Source organism: Danio rerio, chromosome 8, assembly GCF_049306965.1.
Source record: "Danio rerio strain Tuebingen ecotype United States chromosome 8, GRCz12tu, whole genome shotgun sequence".
Lineage (NCBI taxonomy): Eukaryota > Metazoa > Chordata > Actinopteri > Cypriniformes > Danionidae > Danio > Danio rerio.
The window spans coordinates 63,772,501-63,800,000 of NC_133183.1; the positions used below are offsets into that span (position 1 = coordinate 63,772,501).

The following is a 27,500-nucleotide window of genomic DNA, read 5'->3' on the forward strand; positions in this document are numbered from 1 at the left end:
TGTCTTTTTTCATTGACAATGTAATCCATATTCTGTATACCAACATCCTAACAAAGTCAACTGTTTTTTGCAATTACAAAAAAACGTACTCTCCCCTGATCTCAGTGCAGTTTCCTGAGGGTCCGGAATAAACCACCGATTTGTCATGGTGAAACACAATGTACTGCCGACAAAACTTCACATTCTCCATCCTCTCCAGATCCCGCTGAGTCCACTCTGAAACACACACTGACTAAAGTTAATTGCTCATTATATTTGCATATTGAGTAAATGACAAAAACTACATCCGTTCAGAGCTTGTTTTGCTCCCCGGTTGTGTAATTCTCCACATTTTCCTATTAGGAATTGATTTAAAGTTGGTTTTATATTCTCAATTTTACCTTGAATTTGGAATTCATCAGCCAATGACTATCAAAGTAGGCGACAACATTGTTGACAGTCAATTAAACAGTGCTGTTTACTGTCATGTTCAATTCAATAGTAAAATAGAATATAAAAAGACTAATACTGATAAACTATCACATGACGCACTGCTATAAGCACAACAGCACCTTTAAAGCTGAGTAACTCGCTCATCTCAGTAGACGCTCGCTATACTTTGAAAGTCGTTATCACTGTAAAATGCCTTTAACGTCCCACAAGACTGAACCAGACCTATAGATGAATTAGCGAGGCTGCAGAAAAAAAAACGGGAGTGTTAGACATCCCATGCGGTACAGAGTTTGTTGTTGTATTAGACAATAGTTATATTGATTATATATTATGTACAGTTGCAGTCAGAATTATTCGCCATCCATTTGATTTTTTTTTTCTTTTTAAATATTTCCCCAATTATGTTGAACAGATTCAGGAAATGTTCACGGTGTGTCTGATAATATTTTTTTTTCTGGAGAAAGTCTTATTTGTTTTATTTAAGCCAGAATAAAAGCAGATATACATTTTTTTTAATTCATTTTAAGGTCAATATTATTAGCCCCTTTAAGCTATACATATATATTTAATCGATAGTCTACAGAACAAACCATTGTTATACAATAACTTGCCTAATTACCCTAACCTGCCTAGTTACCCTAGTTAAGCCTTTAAATGTCTGTGTAGAAGTGTGTTGAAGAATATCTAGTCTAATATTATGTGCTGTCATCATGACAAAGAGAAAATAAATCAGTGATTAGAGATGAGTTATTAACACTGTTATGATTAGAGATGTGCTGGAGAAATCTGCTCTCCGTTAAACACAAATTGAGGAAAAAAATAAACGGGGTGAATAATTCTGACTTAATCTGTATATTACAGTTTTTCTCAGTGGCGTTGGTGCATTTCTCACAACACTATTTACATTTGCACAACAGTTCGGGCATTTGTGCACATCATAGTAGCAGTTTCTCATTCCTTCCCACTAATTGCGAATGCTTTCGGTCATGCATCCATTGCTTTCATACAACTCTCTGCTGTTTCATAACATTATCATCTGCTTATGTCAGGTCAGTTAAACTGAACTTGTGAACACTGAATAGTCACTCCATATAAAACTAACAGTCCTCATTTCATTACTGGAGTCATCATCGCATACACAAATGTTGAACTAGTGTCAAAATCTGTCAAGCTAATTTATAAAAGATTTGAAATCTTTATATTTCAGAAGATGTCTTCTATTGAACAATTTGATCAAGCATTGTGCAAAAGAGTAAATACACAACAAACTTAAAATTTACAACAAACATAAACTCCCTTTGAACCTTCATCATACACAGGTCTGTAAATCATTCATCAAATTGTTCAATAATAGACATTTTCTTGAAAAAACGATTTCAAATCTTTTATAAATTAGCTTGACAGATTTTGACACTAGTTTAACATTTGTGTATGCGATGATGACTCCAGTAATGAAATGAGGACTGTTTTATATGGAGTGACTATTCAGCGTTCACAAGTTCAGTTCATTTTAACTGACCTGACATAAGCAGATGATAATGTTATGAAACAGCAGAGAGTTGTATGAAAGCAATGGATGCATGACCGAAAGCATTCGCAATTAGTTGGAAGGAATGAGAAACTGCTACTATGATGTGCACAAATGTCCTAACTGTTGTGCAAATGTAAATAGTGTTGTGAGAAATGCACCAACGCCACTGAGAAAAACTGTAATATTGTTTGAAAATTTGACCAAATATTTTAGATGTTGGTTTATTTTGAAATGAATGCATATTTTACAGGGAAATACATGTTTTTTACACTGTTTCATTAATATAAATGGACTTTTTCTACAATCTATAAAGTTGCAATAGTAAGAGACGCATTACTTTTCTGAAAATAGACTTTTTATAATCACACTGCAATGAAAATATACGAATCTGTCCATGACAGGGCTGACACAATTTGAGGTTTGTTTACTGTTTTTCTGCTTGCAGTTTAGCCTGACCAACATTCATTTCTTACAGCCTAGTAAGACAACAACTATGTGGTTAAATGAAAAATTATCAAACTTCAAACGTCTCAAAGTCACTTTATAGTGAGAATGACCATGACTATTGGGTCTGAAATGGCATGTAGTGACATTAAAACAACATTAGCACTATTTAACTGACTGTGAACAACGCTGTTCTGTGATATTCATTAGCAAATAATAAGATTCCACTGTTTACTTTGTTTTTTGCAATACTTTGTATGCAAGATCCAAAGTTTAATTTGTGTGCAGTTTAAAATCTATTAATCTGTTCAAATCAAATCAAAGTCTTTTAATTATTCGAGTGACATAAAAGATGAAAAAATCCCGTTTATACCTGTGTAGATGTTGCTATACTGTCCGCCGTATCCTGAGGTGATCACTGGTCCCACATCAGCACGACACAAGCTGGGAAAACGGCACTGATCCCGGTACAGCTGAGCGATCTCCACCGGTTCCCGGAGCACCTACAGCAGCAGCAGCGCGCGCGCACGCACACATACGGAGAGAGACAGAGTTGTGCGGTTTCCCATCATAATGCTGCATGTGAAGTTGTGATTATAGCAGTGAGCTGCTCTTCAGATGAAGTAGTCCGCGTTCAGCAGCAGTGAACAGACTGAGCATCTCAGTGTCCATTATAATCAGTGTTTCACTGTTTAGAATTTGCAAACAATACTTTTCTGAAATAATATTAAGCAGAACGTCTGAATATGCAAATTTAAAACCAACTCAATCATGTTAGATCCAAAGTGTTGTTTAATTTGAGTGCAATATAAAATCTATTAAACTGTCAAAATCAAAATATTAAAATTTTTCGTGTGACATAAAAAGATGCAAAAAGCCCGTTTATACCTGTGTAGATGCTGCTGTATTGTCCGCCTTATCGCTTATCTGCAGCATTGAGCCCATGATAGCAGAGTAAAGTGAGTCTCAGTCAGAAATCCGACCGCTAATCATAGAGCTGAGGGGGCGGAGCTACCGTGACCACACTCTTCTCTCATTGGTCAGACGCGAAAACGTGCGCGTTAATATTTTTTTCATCTGACAAAGGACTTTAGCTATTTATTGTATATGCTGTAATAATTGAAAGACATGCAATGTGTGTGTGTGTGTGTAGGCCTATATGTAAACTAATGTATATACAGGCCTATATATGTATATACTGGTGGCTCAGTGATTAGCATTTTGCCTCACAAGTAAGAAGGTCGTTGGTTCGAGTCCCAGCTGGGTCAGTTGGCAGTTCTGTGTGGAGTTTGCATGTTCTCCACGTGTTGGTGTGGGTTTCCTCCGGGTGCTCCGGTTACAGTCCAATCACATGCGCTATAGGGGAACTGATCAACTAAATTGGCCGTAGTGTATGAGCGTGTGTGAATGAGTGTGTATGGGTGTTTTCCAGTACTGTGAAGAGCATCCACTGTGTAAAACATATGCTGGAATAATTGGTGGTTCATTCCTCTGTGGTGACCCCTTATGAATAAAGGGACTAAGCTAAAGGAAAATGAATATGATTGAATAAATGTATAAATTTGGTTCACTGAAGCGCATATTTACTACACAATTACTGAAAATCTCCCCCAATGAACGCGAGTGTATAATCTGCATTATGTATACTGTAGTCAGATATTGTTTATTTGTTTTGTTTTTCTTCTGTTGCTCTCAACAACCAAATGACCAGAGAAGGGTCTCGTGACCTTAAGGTTAACTTCACACCTCTCTCCAAATTTCAGGAGGTAAAATATTGACCCTCAAGCATGACCGAATGCCCAGAGAAGGGTCTCGTGAGCTTATGGTTAACTTTCTCCAAATTTCAGGAGGTAGAATATTGACTCCAGATCATCATGCTGACACTGCAATCCTCAAATTTGAGGGAGATTGGACCTGATCATCTCACTCTTCACTCTTACCCGACCTTTTGGCCAAATTTTGACTACAGGTGAGGGTTTCTTGCTGAAACATTGGAAGCTCAGCTATGGGATAAGTGCACATCGCCCGGCGTTCTCAGACACACGTGTTGTTTTTCCAATGTGCAGTGGCGGATTTAGGCAAAGGCAATATTGGCGTTCGCCTAGGGTGGCATCTTGCTGGCGGAGGCACGGGGAGACGCTGAAAAAAAAAGTGCCCCAGTAAAAACTTCGAGATGATATTAACTTTATGCAAGTGTATTAATTTAGAGGGGTTATCCCAGAATAAAGACGTTAGGGGCTATTCACATTTGGGGTCTTTTGCACATGTAAGTTTATGTGCAATTAAAACATCGCTGGTGCGAAATGACGCACACGTTGCTCCTGATCCTGTATGTTTACATGCACGCCTATATGCGTCGACATGTAAGCAGACAAAACTAAGTCATACGCCGATAATGGTACTTTGACTAAGCATGCACTAAAAAAAATCAAAGATAATTCCTTGCATTTACTAAATTGTTTTAAGTGGTTGTAAACAATTTATTTATTCCCAATTTAAATAAATTAAGTTGAACATCATCAAATTTAATTTGTTTGTGTAAATTCAACCCATATAAATTGACAACTTTGCAGACATGATTTCTTTTTTCTGTGTGGCTGTGAAGTGGAAAGGAGGAATAATGAGTCAGGGAGGTAACTAAGACTTCATAACATTTATCCTCGGCCATGAGTCGGGTCTAAGACAACAGATAATTCGAAAAACAGAAATTTTTTGTGTTCTATAGAATTGTCATAATTATTAATCCTGCAAAAGTCTTAGAATATTACTCTAGGTGTGTCTTTACAGTTTTTCAGTTACTATTAGGATTGATTTCTGTTATTCATTTATTTAGAATACTAGTTGTATTACAATAATAATAATAATAATAATATTTTTTTATTTATTGCTAAATGTATTTATATTAATTATTTAAAATGTATATATTAAAAATTTATAAATTTCAATATTTAAAATATATATAAAGTCAACCACAGTGTCTTTATTTCTTGGGGGATGGGGAGGGGGGATGTTTCGGCTGGTTTCCCCCAGGGTGCAATTTAAACTAGAACCGCCACTGATGGCACGTCTCCGAGGTTGTACAGCCAGATCTCACGAGGAAACGTAAGTATTTTATGTTTTGTCAGTTCAGTGGCTAATTCGTACTAATTCGTAAGAGTTCAGTCGTACGAAAATGTATGATTTTAAAAAGGAGGCGTGGCACCCAACCCCACCTGTCATTGGGTGATGAGCAAATCGTACTAAATTGTTCGAATTAGATTGTATGAATTCAAACGAATTAGCCACTAAATCAAAAAGTTACGAATTGCCGTGAGATCGCGGTGGGTTGTATATACTTTTATACAACAGTTTCGTCTGGTTCTTGAATCTTATTGGCTGACAGCTATACGATATTTTGCCAATAACAGCACTGGACCAGCCTCTTCACCCTTGAGTATAACTCCACCCACATACCGCTACAAGCAGAGGACGGTCTACAGTTTGACCAATATTGCAGCTGTTGCACAAGGTAATGTACTTTCAAGGCTTTTTAATGGAGAATGTAGATGTTTAGATTGCAACTATGCAGTTTTTTCATTAGGATAATGCCTATTTTTAAATATTTATAACTTCTGAGAGACACTGCATCGGTGGCCATAGGCCTGCCATACTGAGCTGACCAAAATCGGTTGATGTTGTCTATCCACATGGTGGCAAGAGGACCGCATAATAAGCCCTAAGAAGATTATAACAGCCTAACTTCTAACTACAGCTGATCAAATCATTATTAAACTGGTAAGTATACCTGCCAACACTCCCGTTTTTCCGGGAAGTCTCTTATAATTCAGACCAATCTCCCGCAATTATCCCGTTTAGTTATTTCTCCTGGAAAACTCCAATAATTACACCCCTCCCCCATCCTTTTTGGTACAGTCTGTAACACCCCCGGGTCACCAACTTTGGTACAGTATCCAATCGCATCGGCCGCCCAAAACCCGGAGCACAACACAGTTACTAGCATCACAGTGCAGCTACTTTCCTATCCCGGTTCTTTCCTACTGCTCTATTCAGAGACCTCACCACCCGAAAAGAACTATCTAATCTAATATTATGTGCTGTCATCATGGCAGAAATTAAAAAAATCAGTTATTAGAAATGAGTTATTAAAACTATTGATAATACATGAGTCATTTGAGAAATCTAAAAATGTAAAATTCATAATAATAAACTGTATATTTAACATTTTGTAAACTGTATACTGCATATATTTTAAACCCAAAGAGTATCATGTGAAGGAGAGTCAGAGGAGGTTTAGATCATGAAATCAGCTTTACAAAAGTCTGAAGATTTTATTGGAAACAATGCAGAGATTCCCGCACAGTAGTGCACATCCCAGAGAATAACCCCAATAATACACACACCAGAGCACCATCAGGACCTGTCAACACCTTGGCACAAATTGAACTCGCCAATAACTAAAACCCCTAAAACTTTACTTAAATGGGGTCAAGACAGCTTTATAATCATGACATGACACACAAGACTTTATGCATGCTTATAACAGCTGTTATTAAGTGTCATTTACTCAGTAATGATATCTTAAATACAAAGATGACATTGTTTATGACAGCTTGGCATAAATACGTCTTCATCTTTGTTATGACAACTTGATGTTACCAACCAAACTAGTCATAAATCCGTCATAAACATGACTGTCATGATGCATTATAATTGTAATGAGACAATAAAAGGTTATTGACATTTTAATGACAAATTCAGCGTGTGCCACTGTAGCTGAGGTCAAAAATATATTAATGACGCTGCTATAAAATTCTAGACATATTTATTACGCCTCATGACTATTATGTTTATGTCAGATTTATGATGAGTTTTGGAGTATGATGTTGTGTTTTGATGTTGTGTTTTACACGTGCTGCTGCTGATGCCACAAAAAAATGATTTGATTTAATTTTGTCTTGGGAATGTCACGTTGTCATGACAACAACAGAAGCAGGTTGTGATGTATTTGTTTATGTCAAGTTGTCATAACAAACAATGTCACCTTTGCATTTAAAATAAGCGAATGACACGTAATAACAGTCGTCATAAGCATGCATAAAATCTCATTCACGTTCATCTCATTCCCAGTCATATCATGATTATAAATGTTCCCCTAAAAACCAAACCATTAATGACAGAACGCAGTATAAGAACTCAATCAAGTGTGCGCTTCTGATTTCAGCTGTCTTTTACTGTAGATGAACTTTAAAACAGACTGCATTACACCATCTACAACACATGAGCCTCTGAGAATCTTCAAGTGTTTCTGCTTTTAACACAGATTCTGATGCAGATCAATAAAAAAAGAGAAGCTAAAAATCACTTGGTTATTCGCTGCTTAGAGGAAGTGATGTCACAGAGAAAGATGCTGGATCATCCAGAGAGCGCCGTTCATGAACCCGTCTGATTCTGCGTCCACTTTGGACAGAGAGTGATTATTGCCTGGGTACCACAACACTCTGCAAACACACACACACACACACACACACACACACACACACACACACGGATACACCGGTAAAACACTGATCCACAACACTGATACACAGAAGAGCAGCACGATTTAGAGAGCATTACTAAAAGAATCAATTCTTTGATTCTGAGGAGTCGATTCAATTGAGTCAATTCAACAGATAGGAACGATTCCATTAACAGGCCTGATGAAGGAGCTGGCTCTTTTTCCTCAAAAAGTCAACCTTCGTGCAGTTATTCTTATCATTTTGTGTTTAATTATGAGGTTATGATCATACACCCAAAGCGTTTCACAACCATGAGGGGGTCTCCATACCACCACCAGTGTGCAGCATTCACCTGGATGATGCTCCGGCAGCCACAGGACAACAGCGCCAGGGCTTCACCACACACCAGCTATAGGGGGAGTGGAGAGACAGTGGGGATGACTGGGAGGCCATGACTGTAAGGGCCGATTAAGGGAGTTTGGCCAGGACATCTACTCTTTACCAGAAGTGCCATGGGATTATTAATGAGCACAGAGAGTCAGGAGCTCGGATTAACATCTCATCCGAAAGACGGCGCCGACTGACAGTATAGTGTCCCTTTCACTATACTGGGGCATTAGGACTCACACAAACCAGGTTGAGCGCCCCCTGCTGGCCTCTCTAACACCACTTCAGCAACCTAGTGTTCCCATGTGGTCTCCAATCCAGACACCGACCAGACTCAGCCCTGCTTAGCTACAGTGAGTAACCAATCTCGGGCTGCAGGGTGACATGCCTGTTGAATTGATTAACTACATGGTGTATGAGTCTTTGTGAATGAGTGTGTATGGGTGTTTCCCAGGTAACATAAAAAACAGCATGTATCTGCCGATACCGTTATGGCTGTCAATATATCAGCTCATAAATCTTGCATCCCTACTTATTTTGTTAAGTTAATATTCAGAGCTGTTGGAGAATAATAACCGTGCAGCTCTCATAATGAGTGAATGTGGATGTACGCACCTTACGGGGACCTGCAGGCTCTTCAGAGCTTTGTAATATTCAATGCCCTGTTTATTAGGGACTCGCTTGTCACCTTCACCCAGCATCAGAAGCACTGGAGTCTTCACCTGATCAAACAAAACACGAGCACCATAAGCCCAGCAGATATACTGTAAATCTGTGAATAATGCTGACTAATGCTCACCTTGGCAACGTGTTTTATGGGTGACTTGATCAGCATCTGCTCCAGAATTGCGGGTTCAAGTTGAATGTCTGGTTTATAGTCAAATCCAGCTTCCACTATACACCTGAAGGCAAACACACACACACACACACACACACGCACACACATTTATTCATAAATACATACATAGACACACACATACACACATGCAGGTGAATATCACAATGCATCAACATTAGTTCACCCATATTTTTATATAAATTAAAAATATCTTATTTTGCACAGTGTGTCGTGTTATTTTGCATCATTAGGCAACGAAAAAACACTCAAAAACTGCACATTTAAATTGCAATGTATTTGTACATCAGTAATCATTTATTTATACAACTTAATAATTTATTTATTTTTATTACTTTAATTGAAAAATAAAATAAATAAATTACTTCTATTTTTTATTACTTTAATAAATGCTTATTTTAAAGAATAATTTCTGTATTTTTAATTATTAGTATTCTAGGACCAACCTGTCACTCACATGAAATAGCACACCATCAAACCACAACCATCCAATCAGTTCCCTTCTGACAAAACCAAGCCCCTCCTACATTTGTTCTTTATCGCAGAATTGAATATGGAGCATCAGCAAGAAAAACCCTGATCTGTTGATCATTACCAGTCTGGGATGTCCGTGCAGCAGACCATGGATGCCAGATTGGTGACTGGATTTCGCGCCACACACGCCTTGTAAAACCCGGGATATTGTCCAATCAGATGACAAGCCAGAAATCCACCGTGAGATCCTCCAATCACAGCCACTTTCTGCTCATCAAAGCCGCCTTGCTTCAAAACACTGTCCACCGCAAACTGACCAGAGCACAGCAGACATCAGTTCAAGAGTTCACACTTGGATATTGTTTGACAAATGTTTGGTATGCTGTCCCAGGAGAGAACCCTGAGCGCGGAGATAATTAAGCCCAGGGCTCCCGCCTGGTCGACAGAGCATGTAAGGGGAGTACAAGATCAGGTAGTTCTCGAGAGCTCCCTGCTGTCAAGGAGGAAAGGGGGAGAAGGGGTGGATAAGGGGTTTTTCTTTGAAAAACAAAGGGAGTAATTTTTGCTTGGCTACTTATCGAGAGTTTGGATTAATCTGATTGGCTAACTAATGATTGTAGATGAGAGACCAGCGGCGGTCAGTCATATCACGTGCTCCTCTCCAAATTAGTTTGTGAAACTTAAAATTCCATTGCACATAATCATATTTACTAAACACTTTATTTTGCTATGAGACTTTTCTGCACACCAAGGCTGAATTCATTATTATCATTTATCAAAAATACAGTAATAAATACATGAGAAAGTAAATTATTCCAATTTAAAGTCACCTTTCTATCCAAATGTATTGTAATACCATAAATACTGGAAGCTTTTTCAAAGCATTTGTTTGTAATATCTTTAATTATCGCTTATATAAAAAAGTAATAAACTGCACATCACAAAGAATCACAAGAATTATCTGTGAAATAATATCAATTACCAAAGTTAAATGATTAATGATGAGTGTAAATTAGTTTTAAACGGTGTATATACTGTCGTTTAGCCTTTTCAACTCACCAAGGCTGATTCATTTGATCTGGTGTTATTGGATCAATATACAGTAATAAATAATATCATATATAACATTTATATTTGAATACAGCTTATCTTTTGTTTTATTAAAGATCAATTGTATTCAAATGTAAAACGTATATGAAGAGTTCAGATGCAAAAACCGTCAGAAATTTCCATTGAAAATGAGCATTTTTCTCAGACTTTAATGTTTATGTTGAGTTATTTCATTTGAAAGAGAGTATTCTTTGCCATAAACGCTAAATTACTTTAAACGTTAACGTTAACCAACAGACAGGAGCCTAATTAAAATGCTCATTTCCTAAAGTAATTTCAAACACCTTTTAGAGGTTTTTGCATCTAAACTCTTCATATTTATCAAACTATTTGATACACTTATATATACTACTGATATAGATTAAAAGAACTTTCACAACCCGCACGCCACAAATTCTAGCAAAACAAACTAACACGTGTAAACAACATTCCAAAGAGTGTGAAACTTTTCAGATATTTCATATATATATATATGCAGTGTGTACCTGCACGTCTTTTACATCCTGAGTGCCGCAGTTTCCTGGTAAGGAGAAGACGTTATCCTGACCGAAGCCAAGCGAGCCTCTGTAATTCACTAGAGAACACACAAACATGAGTGAAAGAAGGAACAAACACAATTTCTTTCACATACATTCATTTACTCGTTCATTCATTCACTAATTCATTCATTCACTTGTTCATTCATTCATTCGTTGACTTATTCATTCATTCATTCACTTTATCATTCATTCAATCCTCACTCGTTCATTTATTTATTCATTCACTTATTCATTCACTCATTCATTTACTTATTCATTCATTCACTCATTCATTCACTTATTCATTCATTCATTCATTCATTAATTCATTTAATCCTCACTCATTCATTTATTTATTCATTCACTTGTTTGTTCACTCGTTCATTAACTCGCTCATTCATTCACTTCTTCATTTATTCATTCACTTGTTCATTCACTCACTCATTCATTTGTTTGTTCCTTTATTCATTCACTTGTTTGTTCACTCATTTATTCATTCACTTATTTATTCATTCACTTATTCATTCATGCACTTAATCATTCATTCGTTTATTCATTCATTCCTTCACTCGCTCACTCACTCATTTATTCTTTCACTTGTTTGTTCACTTGTTCATTAATTTGTTCATTTTTCATTTATTCACTCACTCATCAATTCACCAGTTTATTCATTCATTCACTCACTTATTCAGTTATTCACTCATCACTCATTCATTCACTTGTTCATTTATTCACTTGTTCATTCATTCATTCATTCACTCACATGTTCATTCATTAATTTCTTCACTCGTTTTTTATTTATTCATTCACTTGTTCATTCACTCATTTATTCGCTCGTTCATTCACTTGTTCATTCTTTCATTCATTCACTCGTTCGCTCATTCACTCATTTATTCATTAACTTGTTCATTCGTTTATTGATTCACTTGTTCATTCATTAATTCACTCACTTATTCATTCACTTGTTTGTTCACTCGCTCATTCATTCATTCAATCCTACATTTATTCAATCACTGTCCCATTCATTCACTCACTCAAGTTTTATATCTTCCCACCAATTTTGGTGCGGCTGATTAGGACTAAACGAGTGTGTTATGAGAGCTATTAGATCAGTGTGTGTAGATGAGCTGATGGAGTTTCTCACCCAGCAGAACACTGAAGCCCATCTTACACAGAACAGCAGTCGACAAGATCCACTCCGACACCAGCACTGAGTGAGGCCCGCCTGATACACACACACACACACACACACACACACACACAGATTTTAAAATCATATTTATAGATGTTGAAATATTAGTAAATATTACTGATTATTTAATTAATTAAGGCACTCATGAACCGACCGTGTGGCATGACGATGAGAGGTAGTTTGCCGTCCGCTGGTGTGTCCTTTGGCTTCAGCAGAAGAGCATCAAAGTCCAAACCCGCTGATGAAGAGCACACAGGGCATTTTATTTGCATTTTTGATTTGTATTATGGTGCTAACACTTCCAGCACTTCCAGCACACTGGCTGTTTTCCACTAGCTCTAAAAGTGATCGAGCGTGGACAGAATCCATCATGTCAGATTATTTACACCTGTATACACACAGTGCACGGTGCCCACTCTAAGACACGGACTAAACACATATTAAAATAGTTCAAGTCGAATATTATTTGGGCGGCGCAGTGGCATATTAGTTAGTGCTATCGCCTCACAGCAAGAAGGTCGCTGGTTCAAACCTCGGCTGGGTCAGTTGGTGTTTCTGTGTGGAGTTTGCATGTTCTCCCTGTGTTGGTGTGGGTTTCCTCCTGGTCCTCCGGTTTCCCCCACAGTCTAAAGACATGCGGTATGGGTGAATTGGGTAGGCTAAAATTGTCCGTAGTGTATGAGTGTGAGTGAGTATGGATGTTTCCCAGTACTTAGTTGCAGCTGGATGGGCATCCGCTGCGTATAACATGTGCTGGATAAATTGTGGGTTCATTCCACTGTGGCGACCCCTGATTAATAAAGGGACTAAGCCGAAAAGAAAATGAATGAATGAATGTTATTTTTCATGGATTATAAATTACTAATAAAGAGGATTTGCATATGTTTATTAACCCTTCGATGTGCTGCATTCAAATCTGCATTTGATGGAGAAATAGATTCAGTAGTCGTTTTTTAGGATTAGTTATGAAATCACAAAGAATCAAACAGCAGTGAAGTACTGAAATAACAGTGTACAGTGCAGATATAAACACTGATGTTCATGGTAAAGATTAAAATCACCGTTTAATACAACTTAACACTCAAAAATGAAAGTGGTAACAATTACATTATTTAACCAGTAGGTGGCATTAACCAGCCATCAATAATATGCCACTGAATAATGACACATGACAGTGTGTGTGATCATGCATGTGTTGCTCTTACGGTATTGTGTGTTGTCCTGCTCGGGCGGTGGGCTGAAGTTGAGCGTCTGCCAGCTGATGTCGCTCTGAGGTTGAGATTCTTCTAATGTGACCCAGGAAATCTTGCTTTCAGAGCCTTTCCCTGGCAGAAAACCCACCCGCTGCACAACAGAGAGTAATAATAATTATTGCTGTTATCATAATTATTGTTGTTATTATCATTACTATCACTGTCATTATTGTTGTTATTATCATTACTATCACTGTCATTATTGTTGTTATTATTATTACTAATATTACTATTGTCATTATAAGTATTATTATTAGTCATTATTATTATTAAATTCATTATTTTATTATTGACAATTGTGCATCATGTAATGCAGTGCCAGTGTTTAGTATTGTGTAATGCAGTGTTTAGTATAGTGTAATGCAGTGTTCAGTATTGTGTAAGGCAGTGTTCAGTATTGTGTAATGCAGTGTTCAGTATTGTGTAATGCAGTGTTCAGTATTGTGTAATGCAGTGTTTAGTATTGTGTAATGCAGTGTTCAGTATTGTGTAGTGCAGTGTTTAGTATTGTGTAGTGCAGTGTTTAGTATTGTGTAATGCAGTGTTCAGTATTGTGTAATGCAGTGTTTAGTATTGTGTAATGCAGTGTTCAGTATTGTGTAATGCAGTGTTCAGTATTGTGTAATGCAGTGTTTAGTATAGTGTAATGCAGTGTTCAATATTGTGTAATGCAGTGTTTAGTATAGTGTAATGCAGTGTTCAATATTGTGTAATGCAGTGTTCAGTATTGTGTAATGCAGTGTTCAGTATTGTGTAATGCAGTGTTTAGTATTGTGTAATGCAGTGTTTAGTATAGTGTAATGCAGTGTTCAGTATTGTGTAATGCAGTGTTCAGTATTGTGTAATGCAGTGTTCAGTATTGTGTATTGCAGTGTTTAGTATTGTGTAATGCAGTGTTCAGTATTGTGTAATGCAGTGTTCAGTATTGTGTATTGCAGTGTTTAGTATTGTGTAATGCAGTGTTTAGTATTGTGTAATGCAGTGTTCAGTATTGTGTATTGCAGTGTTTAGTATTGTGTAATGCAGTGTTTAGTATAGTGTAATGCAGTGTTCAGTATTGTGTAATGCAGTGTTCAGTATTGTGTATTGCAGTGTTTAGTATTGTGTAATGCAGTGTTTAGTATAGTGTAATGCAGTGTTTAGTATTGTGTAATGCAGTGTTCAGTATTGTGTAATGCAGTGTTTAGTATTGTGTAATGCAGTGTTCAGTATTGTGTAATGCAGTGTTCAGTATTGTGTAATGCAGTGTTCAGTATTGTGTAATGCAGTGTTCAGTATTGTGTAATGCAGTGTTTAGTATTGTGTAATGCAGTGTTCAGTATTGTGTAATGCAGTGTTTAGTATCAGTGTTTTGCAGGTGTTGAATATGTGTGTGAGCACCAGGTCTGGAGGAGAGTTTGGTGAAGAGCAGCTGACGACCATCAGATCTCTGTGAATGTTCAACAGATTCCAGCTTCCTTCCTGAGATTCTGCAGCAGCACAGAGATTACATACAGTTCAATATAATACAGTACAGTACAATATAGCAGATACTGAGAAAACAGTACATACGAGAGGTGAGACACGTGACTTCACGGCTCGAGGTGTCAACAACAAACAGATTCTGCAAAACACAGACAGTGTGAGTTTAGTATGTTATATATATATATATTAGCTTTTTGTGTCTTTAACCCTTGTGTGTTGTTCAGATTGATTGTTGCAGATTGGTTATGTTGGGGCTGTTTTTGCCTCATTGACTTCCATTATTATCACATTTATTGATTTTAAAGTCATGACAACATATACTCAAAAATTTCAAAGTATTTTCCCTATATATGTGCCAACATAAAGATTTGTCAACAAAAATCTTCACATTTGCTGAAACTCAAGAGATAAATGAGGCCAAATGAAGACACAACAGCACCCGCGAGTGGATGAAAACAACCCAACAGCACACAAGGATTAATGTGCAGCATAGACAACACACATGCATTAGCGATATACTATTATGTATGTTGTGATAGAGATGTGAATGCAGTGTGTGTACCTTCCGGCTCCTCTGAGCGCTGCAGAACAACACACGCTCACTATCAGCAGACCAGCAGCGAGGAGACAACAGAAAGCTGTAGATCCCAGTGAAACCATCTGACAAATACACACACACACACACACACATAAACACACACATATAAACACAAATATGCACACAAACACACACTCTTACACAAATACAAACACACAAACATGCAAAAAATACACATATGCATGCTCACACACCAATACATGCACAAACAGAAATTACACATATAAACACAAATACACACACACATACACACACACAAACACAAATCAACGCAAACACACACACACACACCACGCATGCACAAATACCCACATGCCCACATAAGCACATGCACACGCATATATAAACACAAATACACACATAAAACACACATGCAAACATGCGAATACACAAATACACACATACACACACACTTACATCAACACACACCCATTCTTGCACAAATACACACACAAAAACAAAAGCAAACACACACACACATACATCATACATACACACATGCACACATACAAATCATGCACACACATCACACATAGGTACATGTCATACATGCACATCACACACACACACACACACACACAAACAAACGCATATAAAAACAAACACACACATGCACAAACAAACACACACATATGCACGCATCATGCACGCACACACATCACATACATGCACATCACACACAAGCACACATACTCAAATACACACACACACACAAGCATACAAGCATTCATACACAAATACACACACAAACACACATAATACACACACACACATCACACACATACACACAAAACAATCACATAAAAACAAACATGCGCATACACGCATGCACAAATACGCCCACAAACATGCACAAATACACACAAGCACACATCACACACACAAACACGCATGAAAACACACAAATAGTCACACAAACACAATAACACATATGAATCTGAATAACACTATTATCATGCGTTTATATGGACAATAACAACATGTTTCTAGCATACTGTAACAAATATGATAAACACACACACACACACACACACACACATACCGTCTCCGGCTCTCTGCACCACATCAACCACAACGCTGGTCTGTTTGGTGTACCAGTCGAACTGTGAACAGCAACACTTCATTAAAATGAGCTCGATTAGATCCCATTATAAACACTGCGCTCATTACAGAGGGGTCGAGCTTTACATTGAGTCTCATTTAATGCACTAGTCAATCTGTCAAGAGCTGCTTCACTGAGCTGTGGAGAAAGAACTCTCTGTTATTAAGAAACAACAACACGCTTCTGAAAATGTCCTCTCTGATTTAATTAGAAATGTGTTAACATGAGGAAAATGTCAAAAAATACAGCAACCATGAGGCCAAACACATTCAAACCATGACTTTAGCATTAGTGCAGAGGTGCCCAAACTCGGTCCTGGAGGGCCGGTGTCCTGCATATTTAAGTCCCAAACCCAATTAAACACACCTGAAGCAGCTAATTAAGCTCTTACTAGGTATACGAAGGCTGCGTCCGAAACCGCCTACCACTCAGTAGGTAGTGCATTTGAATTTAATGTACTACTCGGCCGTTAGAAAAGTATGTTCTATACAGTATGAATGTGAAAAGTATGAATGGAATTCGGACGTACTACATCCGCCATTTTGTCATGGTCATGTGACCTACCTGCGTCAGTTGCATCAATCACTTCCATTCATGAATTCTCTCGCAGGGCATTATGGGATGGCGCAGTGTACATGGGATGCGCACTCCAGAATCTCGCCGGAAGTAGTAGGTCATCCGCGTACTTCTCGCATACTGATTTTCGAATTCTACGAATTCAGAAATACTACTCGGCTCGCATGCTGATTTTAGCGTACTATATAGTATGGAAGTATGCGGTTTCGGACGCAGCCCAAATCTTCCAGGCTATTGAGTTGAAGGAAGTTGGAGGTAAACTATGCAGGACACCAGCGCTCCAGGACTGAGTTTGGAAATGTAGTGTTATAACGACACTCAAATGATACTAAATAAAACAAGCCGCATATAATTTAAATGGTACAAACATTCACTCTCCGGCCACTTTATTAGGTACACCTGTCCAACTGCTTAACAACACAAAATTCCAATCATCTCAGACTGGTTTCTTGAACATGACGATGAGTTCACTGTACTCAAATGGCCTCCACAGTCACCAGAGCTCAATCCAATAGAGCAGCTTTGGGATGTGGTGGAACGGGAGATTGGCATCATGGATGTGCAGCCGACAAATCTGCAGCAACTGTGTGATGCTATCATGACAACATGGAGCAAAATCTCTGAGGAATATTTCCAGTATCTTATTGAATCTCTGACACCAAGGATTAAGGCAGATCTGAAGGCAAAAGGGGGTCCGACCTGGTACTAGTAAGGTGTACCTAATAAAGTGGCCAGTGAGTGTAAGCACACAAATGCAAAATGCAGTGATTCATGCTTATGCTGATTTTCACAAAATTACATAAAGCTGCATATTGTTAGTTTATTTCCAGACACAAAACTTGATGGAATGCCTTAAAGGGTCAGTAAGTAGTTCACCCGAAACTGAATATTCAGTCATCACTCACTCAGCCTTCACTTTCAAACATTTGAAAGGCAGCTCGCTCTCTGCAACTCTCACATGGTTACTCACTGAAGCTAAGCAGAGCTGAGCCTGGTCAGTGTCTGGATGGGAGACCACATCGGGAAGCTAGGTTGCTGCTGGAAGTGGTGATAGTGAGGCCAGCAGGGGGCGCTCAACCTGCAGTCTGTGTGGGTCCTAATGCCCCAGTATAGTGAAAGGAATTCTATACTGCTCAGTGAGCGCCGTCTTTCAGATGAGACGTTAAACCAAGCTCCTGACTCTCTGTAGTCGTTAAAAATCACAGGATGTCCTTTAAAAAAGTGTAACCCTGGTATCCTGACCAAATTTGCCACTGGCCTCCATCATGGATTCCTAACCATCCCCATATTATAACTCTTCTCCACCAATCAGCTGGTGTGTGGTGTGCGGTCTGATTCCCCCCAATGTATAAAGCACTTTGTGTGCACAGAAAAGCACTATATAAATGTGAGGAATTATTATTATTATTATAATTATTATTATTATTATTATTATTATTATTTATAAGTTTCTTTCTGCTGTTGAACACTGTAGAAAATATTTTGAAGAATGCTGAAAACCGTGAAGAATGCAGTAATACCTGTGCCATACCAAGGTCATTAAAGTGATTTGTGTCTCGATATGTCTCACACACACACACACACACACACACACACACACACACACACACACACACACACACACACATAATACACACCATGCAGAGTCGGCTGCACTGTAGATGTGGACCGAAGACGCCCGACTCCAGATACACAATCCTGCAGTGATCAGGACTCAGACGAGGAGAACAGACTGAGCTGGAGTCACTGGAGAGCTGATCTGAGGACACATAAACATAAACACACACACACACACACACACACACACACACAAATAACATAATAAACATACGTTTTTAAAAATAATGCAAATATTAAACACTTTTAAGGATTTAAGATGCTGATGATGAGCATTAAACGCTTCATAACAGTCTTGTGAAAAGCGTCTATTTTCAGTACAGACTGATTTGAAGACGGAAAACTTAACAGGAGATCTCACCGCATTTCCCGCTGGCCAGATCCACATAAAACAGAGACGACCTGCAGAAAACACACACATGTCAGCATGCAGCTCAACAGTAAAACGACAGAAAGACAGCAGATCTGATCTCCATCGTGCAGAAATTCACCTTCTGTTGGCGCAGTATTTGAGGCCGAGTCTGAAGGGCTCGTGAAACCAGCCCACAAACACCAGACCGGTGTCAGCGGGAGCCCAGAACGCCTGCAGTAGCACACACACACACACACACACACACACACACACACACACACACACACACACACACATCAGCTCACAATCAAGGGGTACTTTAAAGGAGATCTGTTAAACGGCTTTTTATAAAATGCGTAAAATGTGTCTCTGCTGTCTCTCGAGTGTGTGTTTGAGCTGAGAATACACACAGATGATGTTCTCCAGCTCTCTGAAACTGACCCTTTCAGGCTTTGCTCCTAACTGTGGCGTTTTGGTGACTGTCGCTTTAAATGCAAATGAGATTGTGCTCTTTTCAGAAGAGGGCGGAGCTACAGACGGCTGTGTGACAGATGTAAAACCGCAGTGTGTGTGTTGTCAGTGCTGGTCATGTGTGCTTCAGAGTGTGCTTGATGCTTGTGTCAGTCTATGTCGCTCCTGTCGCTGTTCATCTAAAACTCCACATCTATAATCCTCTTAGTCTATGCTGACATCATCTTCAGCAGCTCAAACACTCTAATGGCGAATGGACTGACGGCTGCTTCTCACTCAGGGCTGCTGGAGATGCTAATGAGATGGAGAAATGGGCACTAGTGGGCATGGCTTTCCCCCTCGGATGACTCGTCCAAAAGGGGGAATGTCAGCCAAATGCTGCGTCCCAATCCACATACTTATACTACGCCCTAGAAGTGTGCATCTTTTTATAAAGGAATAGGATATACTTTTGAGCGTGTAACAGAAGAGTAAAGCTGCGTCCCAAATGACACACTATATGTACTTATGCACTTACACACTCAACAGTGTAGTATAATAATACCTGCCATGAGTATAACAGCATTCACCATGGGGAGGCGCTATAATCACTCTCGTAGGAGAATTCTGCTTTCACAATGCAAAATCTAACATGTGCGCCCGAAAGCTCCGCCCCTTCTAGTAGGAGGGCAAAGCTGTGGTTGTTGAGTGAGTGGGTATTTATTTTACCGGTTGAATAAGTGCAGCATCCGGGTAATTAAAGTGCACTTATTATTTCAACGTGAACGCACTACTTACACTATTTATACTACAAAATGGCATAGAATAGTGCATAAGTATGCGATTTGGGACGCATCTTAGGCCCCAATTATACTACTGCGTTTTAGTTTGAAAACTCATAAGTGTTACTACGGTTATGCTATCCGTCCACACTACGCCCGAGTTTTCGAGCGCCGAAAACGGAGCATTTTAGTAATGCTGGAGCCGTTTTCATTCTAAAGCCGCCTTTCCACTGCACACGACATTTGGACATGACTGTCGGAATACGCCCCCTTGTGGCAGCCGCACAGTATTTTCAGTGTTGTCATGCACCATGGGAGAGCAGCTGATTCTCATTGGCTGCGTCCGAAACCGCCTACTACTCAGTAGGTACTGCATTTGAATTTAACCTACTACTCGGCAGTTACAAAAATACGTTCTATACAGTATGAACGTGAAAAGTATGAATGGAATTCGGACGTACTACATCCGCCATTTTGACATGGTCACGTGACCTACCTGCGTCAATTGCGTCGCCTCACTTCCATTCATGAATTCTCTCACGGGGCATTATGGGATAGCACAGCGTACATGGGATGCGCACTTCAGAATCTCGCCGGAAGTAGTAAGTCATCCGGGTACTTCTCGCCTACTGATTTTCGAATTCTATGAATTCAGACATACTACTCGGCTCGCATGCTGATTTTAGCGTACTATATAGTATGGAAGTATGCGGTTTCGGACGCAGCCATAGTGTCCGAAATAAAGGAGGGCAGAAGCAAGAGCCTTAATTCTCTGTGCATTTACATGGTTTAATGAATCAATGAATGAGTACTAGAAACTCATAGACTGCTAAAATATTGGAGGGAATGTGGAGACAACATTAAAAATATATATTTATATATATCACTTTCTTACTTACATTTATGAACAGAATTTTTGTTTTTTAATGTAGACTTTTTATACTTCAAAAAATAACCAATTAAACTGCTATTTCTCATCTCGCGCGCACGGATCTGCTTGGACAACACTGGAATACATCATATCCTGTCGGCAGGTCGTATACGGTCTAGTCGCATGAGTTTAAATATTTCAACTGATCCGCAGCTCAATTCAAATCCGAATTTTCCGCATACGGAGATGATCGGAACTCAACGCAGCTCCCGGACTGCTCTCCATTGGAAATGAATGACTTCCGGTCTGTCGCTTGTCGTGTGCAGTGGAAAGGAGGCTTAAAACACAGCTGCTCCGTCTCAGTGTGGATGGGCAGCCTGATCTCACGAGAAAACGTAAGTATTTCACGTTTTGTCAGTTTAGTGGCTAATTCGTACGAATTCGTATGAGTTCAGTTGTATGAAAATGTACAATTTTAAAAAGGAGGCGTGGCACCCAACCCCACCCCTAACCGTTATAGGGTGATGAGCAAATCGTACTAAATTGTATGAATTAGATCATACGAATTCATACGAATTAGTCACTAAATGAAAAAGTTACGAAATGCCGTTAGATTGTGTAGTGATGGGGTTAAACGCAGACATCTGAAAACGGAGGCGGGGCTGCCGAGATTCGCTACCTGATTGGGGATTTTGTGTCATTGCGTATCCTTCCCTTATTCGTTAAGCCCCTATCACATGACTATAACACATGGCTTTAACGCTACCAGCAGACCAGCCTTTACTGTAAACAACAACATGGACACAGAAATGGGAGCGTTGTTTGCACTATTGTCTGTTTTAGGCGCCATTGCGCAGTTAAACTCTGCCTTTTTTACGACAGCAGCGGCATATACTTGCTAGAACGCGCATGCCCAGAGTGTGCGAACGGTCACGTGATATACGTTTTTGATGGTGTAGTGTGGACGGAGATATGTTCAGAAACACTAGGTGAAATGCTAGTGTGGACGCGGATCGTTTCTGATCTAAAACGCTGTTTTCAAACTAAAACGGGGCCTTATGCAAGCTTTGAGACATACGACTTCCTCCGTCATGTTGCTTATTTACGTGCCCTGTTAATCATCTTGAAGCAGCATCCTGTTTTCTTTCATATTTAATAGCCTACCGTATTGGAGAAGCAGCAGCAGGAGAATCTGCCATTCACGAGTGTTCATGCAGAGGAATCTCCTCAGTAAATATGCATTCAGAAGTTAATGTCCACACTGATCTTCATATAAGTTCACATCGCTGTTGCAGGTGAAATATAAAACCCGGTTTAAATATGTTCCAGTTGGCTAGATATTGACTAATAGTCAGTCAAACAACTTTACCAAAGCCTCTCTACTTGATGGTCGATCTCACGCGTCCGCCATGTTTGTAGTTTGTTTACACTTTTTACCTGAGCTTGTAGTTCTAAACAAATTCACGGTCAACGTGTGATGTACTGCGGGCAACATCAGCAGTTAGAGTAGGAACGCTTCTACACCAGAATTAGTAAACCATCCGGGAACATTTGGCATACTCTTTTCAGCATACTACAGTTTGGACATGCTAATCCTATATTATAACACTATTTAGGATGGATAGTACACAAATTGGGATGCAGCAAAAGTGTTTCTGCAGACGTTTTTTTACCTGTCCTGGAGAGACGGCGGAGGGAATTCCCTCCAGCACAGAGATGTTGCTGCCCTCGATGTCCAGAACACACAGCACTGGACTGCTCTTACTAACCAGAGCCTCACCCCAGTCCTCATAATACTCAAACTGATGACCCTGAGACACACACACACAAAGAGAGAGACTCACTCAACACACACACACACACACAAAGAGAGAGACTCAACACAAATCACACTGATGACCCTGACACACACACACACACACACACACACGCACACACGCACGCACACGCACACACACACACACACACACACACACACACACACACACACACGCACGCACACACACACGCACACACACACGCACACACACACGCACACACACACACACCGGGACGGTTTCCTCCTTCTTGTCAGTCTTGATGGGCTCCTCTTCATCGGGGGTCAGGCTGGTCTCCGGCCCCTGCTGTAAAAATGATGGAGAAAACATTTGTTAATTCATCTTCTTCATCATCATCATCTTCATCATCATCAGTGTGTGTTTTCCTCAAACCTGGAAGTAGGATTCAGTCTTCGGCCGTTTCTTCTCCGCGATGTAGAGGAGGTGCGTCTCCGAATGAGACCAGACCAAACAGCCAAACTGATCTGAGGACAGATGTTCATCAAAAGATTATTCAATATTATTATCCTTAATATTACAGAGTACAGTTGGAATCAAAGCTAACCATATTGATTTAGTTAGCTCACACTGCTAGTTTCGTGTGGATCAACTCATCTATGCATGTCATTAAATTTATGGTTTGCCTTTGTAATCTTTACATGTATGACATACTATTATTATTATTATTATTATTAGTGTGAATAATTATTTGAATATTGCAAAATATTATCTGAATGATGTCTTAAGGAGGATAAAGAGCTCAGATGTTATCTAAAAAGTCTTAAAGAAGATGAATGAAGGTCTCAGGAGATTGAAACATAAGAGAGAGAAATTAATAATAATGTAAATAATAATAATAATTAAGGATTGACATTATTGGGTGAACTAACCCTTTAAGTCAGGGGTGTCCAGACTTGGTCCTGGAGGGCCGGTGTCCTGCATATTTTAGTTCTAACCCTAATTAAACACACCTGAACCAGCTAATCAAGCTCTTTCTGGGTACACTACAAACTTCCAGGCAGGTGTGTTGAAGGAAGTTGGAGCTAAACTGTGCAGGACACCGGCCCTCCAGGACCAAGTTTGGACGGCTCTGCTTTAAGTAGTGAAACAGTAAAGCCTCTGAGCATCATAAAGCTTATTATTATGCATTAATATATTATTATGCTCATTTAGTCAGTTCTGTTGGCCTGTACAATGTGTGTTGTTGTCTTACCGTCTTCATAGACTTTGCCGTGTTTGTTGAGGGTGGTCAGATTAAGGCACTTCAGCTTTCTGTTCTTGTGCCAGATCTAGACAGAGAGAGAAGAGTCAAGCCTGCAGTTTACTTGCATGTTCATTCATAAGAATAAAATGGCAGGAGGAGAAAGTGCTGAACCACTGACATGTGGTTAATACTTTATATAAAGGCTTTTATTTTGACAGCAGCTTAAAGCTGCCTCTCATATGGAGAATGAAGAATCATGCATTGCTCAGGTGTGAGTTTCTCTCAGTCTTCAACAGAGCGTGAGTCTCCTCAATCAGATCTGAGCTGTATTCTGTATTCTCTATTGGATTCGGATCAGGTGATTGGCTGGGCCATTCTACAGCTTGATTTTCTTTCTCTGAAAGCATCTGAGAGTCTCCTCGGCTGTGTTGTGGATCATCGTCCTGCTGAATGGTTTGATCTTCATCCTCCTGCTGATGAAGATGTTGGACTGAAGCAGCTGATCTTCATATACACTGAGGAAGGGCAGAGGCTTGCTAAAGAACTACTGAGAGATTCAGCTGCTGTCTGGGCTTTTAATGCCCGAATACACCCTCATTTCTTCATGTGTTCAGTACTTTATCCCTGCATCATTTCATTTTATTATGCAGAACTTCATTTGCAAACAAATTAGATTTGTTTTCTTTGCATATATGGATTTTTTTGGTTGTTATCAACATTCAAGTCAAGGGCACCTTTGCAAAGATGTTTTCTAAGGGAAAAATTGTGACGAGATCAATACTTCAACAACGCTATGCTATTAATATGGTTCATACTTGAGTTTGTAAAAAACAGACAACACCAGCACAATCTGAAAGGATCTGAATACACTTTCACCGAGTAGGAAAGTGCACTGTTATGGCGTAAAAATGTTAAGAATGAGATCATTTAATCCTCTTCATAGACTTAACAATAAATACGATTCAGCAGCCTAGACCTCCGTTTACCTCAACATAGTTACAAACTGCAGGATTGCACACAGACAAAAACACACACGTTTCACAAACACCACACTGGAACCTGGATCCACGCACATATAAGTATATTTTATGCAGGGTTGAAGTCAGAATTATCAGCCCTCCTGTTTATTTTTCCCCAATTTCTGTTTAAGGGAAAGAAGATTTAACACATTTCTAATCATAACAGTGTTAATAACTCATCTCTAATCACTATTTATTTTCTCTTTGCCATGATGACAGCACATAATATTAGACTAGATATTCTTTATGACACTATTGTTCAGCTTACAGTGACATGTAAAGGCTTCACTTGGGTAATTAGGGTACAGTTAGGGTAATTAGGCAAGTCATTGTATAACAGTGGTTTGTTCTGGAGACAATCCAACACTAATATTGCTGAAGGGGCGAATAATATTGAGCTTAAAATGGCTTTAAAACAATTAAGAACTGCTTTTATTCTAGCCGACTTTCTCCAGAAGAACAAATATTAGAGTAAATACTGTGAACATTCCAATTAACATCAATAGAGAAATATTGGAAAAGAAAACTAAATTGACAGGAGGGTGAATAATTCTGACTTCTACTCTACATAGAGATGAAGAAAATTAATGCAAAAGTAACTCAACACATTGCTTCACTTAAACTAAGGCTGCTTTCACACCTGTACTTTTGTTTGGGAACGTGTCTCGTTTGCCCAGTTAGCGCGGTTCGTTTGGCATATGTAAACAGGGTAATCGCGCTCTGTTCCGCGCCAAAGAAATCGCTCCGAGACCACCTGAGTGAGGTGGTCTCGGCTCGATTGAAACGAACCCTGGAGCGGTTCGATTGCAGTGAGAAAGCGATCCGATCAGAGCGCGGTTACATCACAGTGTTTTATGGATATGTAATACGGCTATATGAAGAGAGGATTAAGAGTAAGGCGGGAAGTTTCGCGAGTCTCCGGATGCCCGCAAACGAGTGATGATCTCCCGGTAATCTCGCGTCTCCCTCCTGGTCCTCAAATAGGCATCGTCGCGCACCCTTCTTACCCCTCCCCACCGCATCTCTCTTCATCTCTCTTTACCACTAAACCACCACCTCTCCTGACAGCTGAGCGGGACGCTGCAAAATAAACCCTGACACTCTGACCAATGTAAGGAGAGTTTACTCGCACGTGACTTGTTTTAGCTCTTCTGGTCTGATTAGAAACTTTGCAGTGTGAAAGCGAACCGCTCCAAGAGCAAAGAGCAACACTGCAACAATTATAATCTCTGCTTCAGAACAACTGAATCCATTCACAGGTGTGAACACACACTAAGTTCCACTTTTAGTTCCTTTTTTCAAGGAAGGTTATAACATTTTCACTTCTTAATTATTACTTTCAATTATAACTTTCCCAACACCGCAGCCCAAATCACTTGGTAGGCTCAAAAAATAATTTGTGCTGCTTGTTCAAACTAGTCACATAATATAAGCTGAAACAACACAAATCTTGAGATCGTTTGGATTCCTGGAACAGCTTCATTGTTTTATCTTCAACTCACTTAAATAACTTACAGCACCTCTTTTAGTTACTATGCTCCAAACATTTAGAATTTTCTCCCATAAATTACGTGAAAGGGTGCCCTAGCATTGCTGTTTTATTGCATACAAATATACAGAATAGCATACAAATATAATAGTATGTGAAGAATATGCTTTTAATATGCAGTATATATGTATTTTGTGTATGTGTATGTATGTATTTATTTACAGTGTGTGCATGTATGCACACATGTAAGTACCACTGTGTGTGTGTGTGTTATGCTGTGTTCACACCAGACGCGGAACGCTCGGATAAATTGCGCTTTTTGCGCGTAAATAGCCGCGTGAACATTTGAGTTTACTCGCTTCATTCGCGTGTCAAATTTACTTCAGAGCAGACGCGGATTCGCATGATGGGCGGGGCTTCTGTCTTCCCGGTGACTGTAGCTTCGTTGCTAAAAGGCTAACATG

General features: G+C 39.3%; 2 protein-coding genes across 2 annotated transcripts in view; both read right to left on the reverse strand.

The window, feature by feature from the left end:
- LOC141375945 (acylamino-acid-releasing enzyme-like) overlaps positions 1-3,368 on the reverse strand; it is a 24,068-nt gene extending 20,700 nt beyond the window's left edge. Inside the window, exons 1-3 of the mRNA XM_073911336.1 lie at positions 3,296-3,368; positions 2,781-2,910; positions 90-216 (exon numbers count right to left, since the gene is read on the reverse strand). Coding sequence (XP_073767437.1) covers positions 90-216; positions 2,781-2,910; positions 3,296-3,352 — 314 coding nt within the window. The 5' untranslated portion in view covers positions 3,353-3,368. The remainder of the gene's footprint in view (positions 1-89; positions 217-2,780; positions 2,911-3,295) is intronic.
- A 3,328-nt stretch (positions 3,369-6,696) lies between these two features.
- The window catches only part of apeh (acylaminoacyl-peptide hydrolase), a 23,470-nt gene continuing 2,666 nt past the window's right edge, over positions 6,697-27,500 (reverse strand). Inside the window, 19 exon segments of the mRNA NM_198869.2 lie at positions 6,697-7,905; positions 8,908-9,014; positions 9,092-9,194; positions 9,744-9,934; positions 11,218-11,306; positions 12,395-12,475; positions 12,597-12,680; positions 13,648-13,786; positions 15,076-15,164; positions 15,247-15,298; positions 15,722-15,819; positions 16,800-16,860; positions 19,073-19,194; positions 19,414-19,454; positions 19,544-19,635; positions 23,181-23,318; positions 23,556-23,630; positions 23,718-23,809; positions 24,538-24,613. Coding sequence (NP_942570.3) covers positions 7,800-7,905; positions 8,908-9,014; positions 9,092-9,194; positions 9,744-9,934; positions 11,218-11,306; positions 12,395-12,475; positions 12,597-12,680; positions 13,648-13,786; positions 15,076-15,164; positions 15,247-15,298; positions 15,722-15,819; positions 16,800-16,860; positions 19,073-19,194; positions 19,414-19,454; positions 19,544-19,635; positions 23,181-23,318; positions 23,556-23,630; positions 23,718-23,809; positions 24,538-24,613 — 1,836 coding nt within the window. The 3' untranslated portion in view covers positions 6,697-7,799.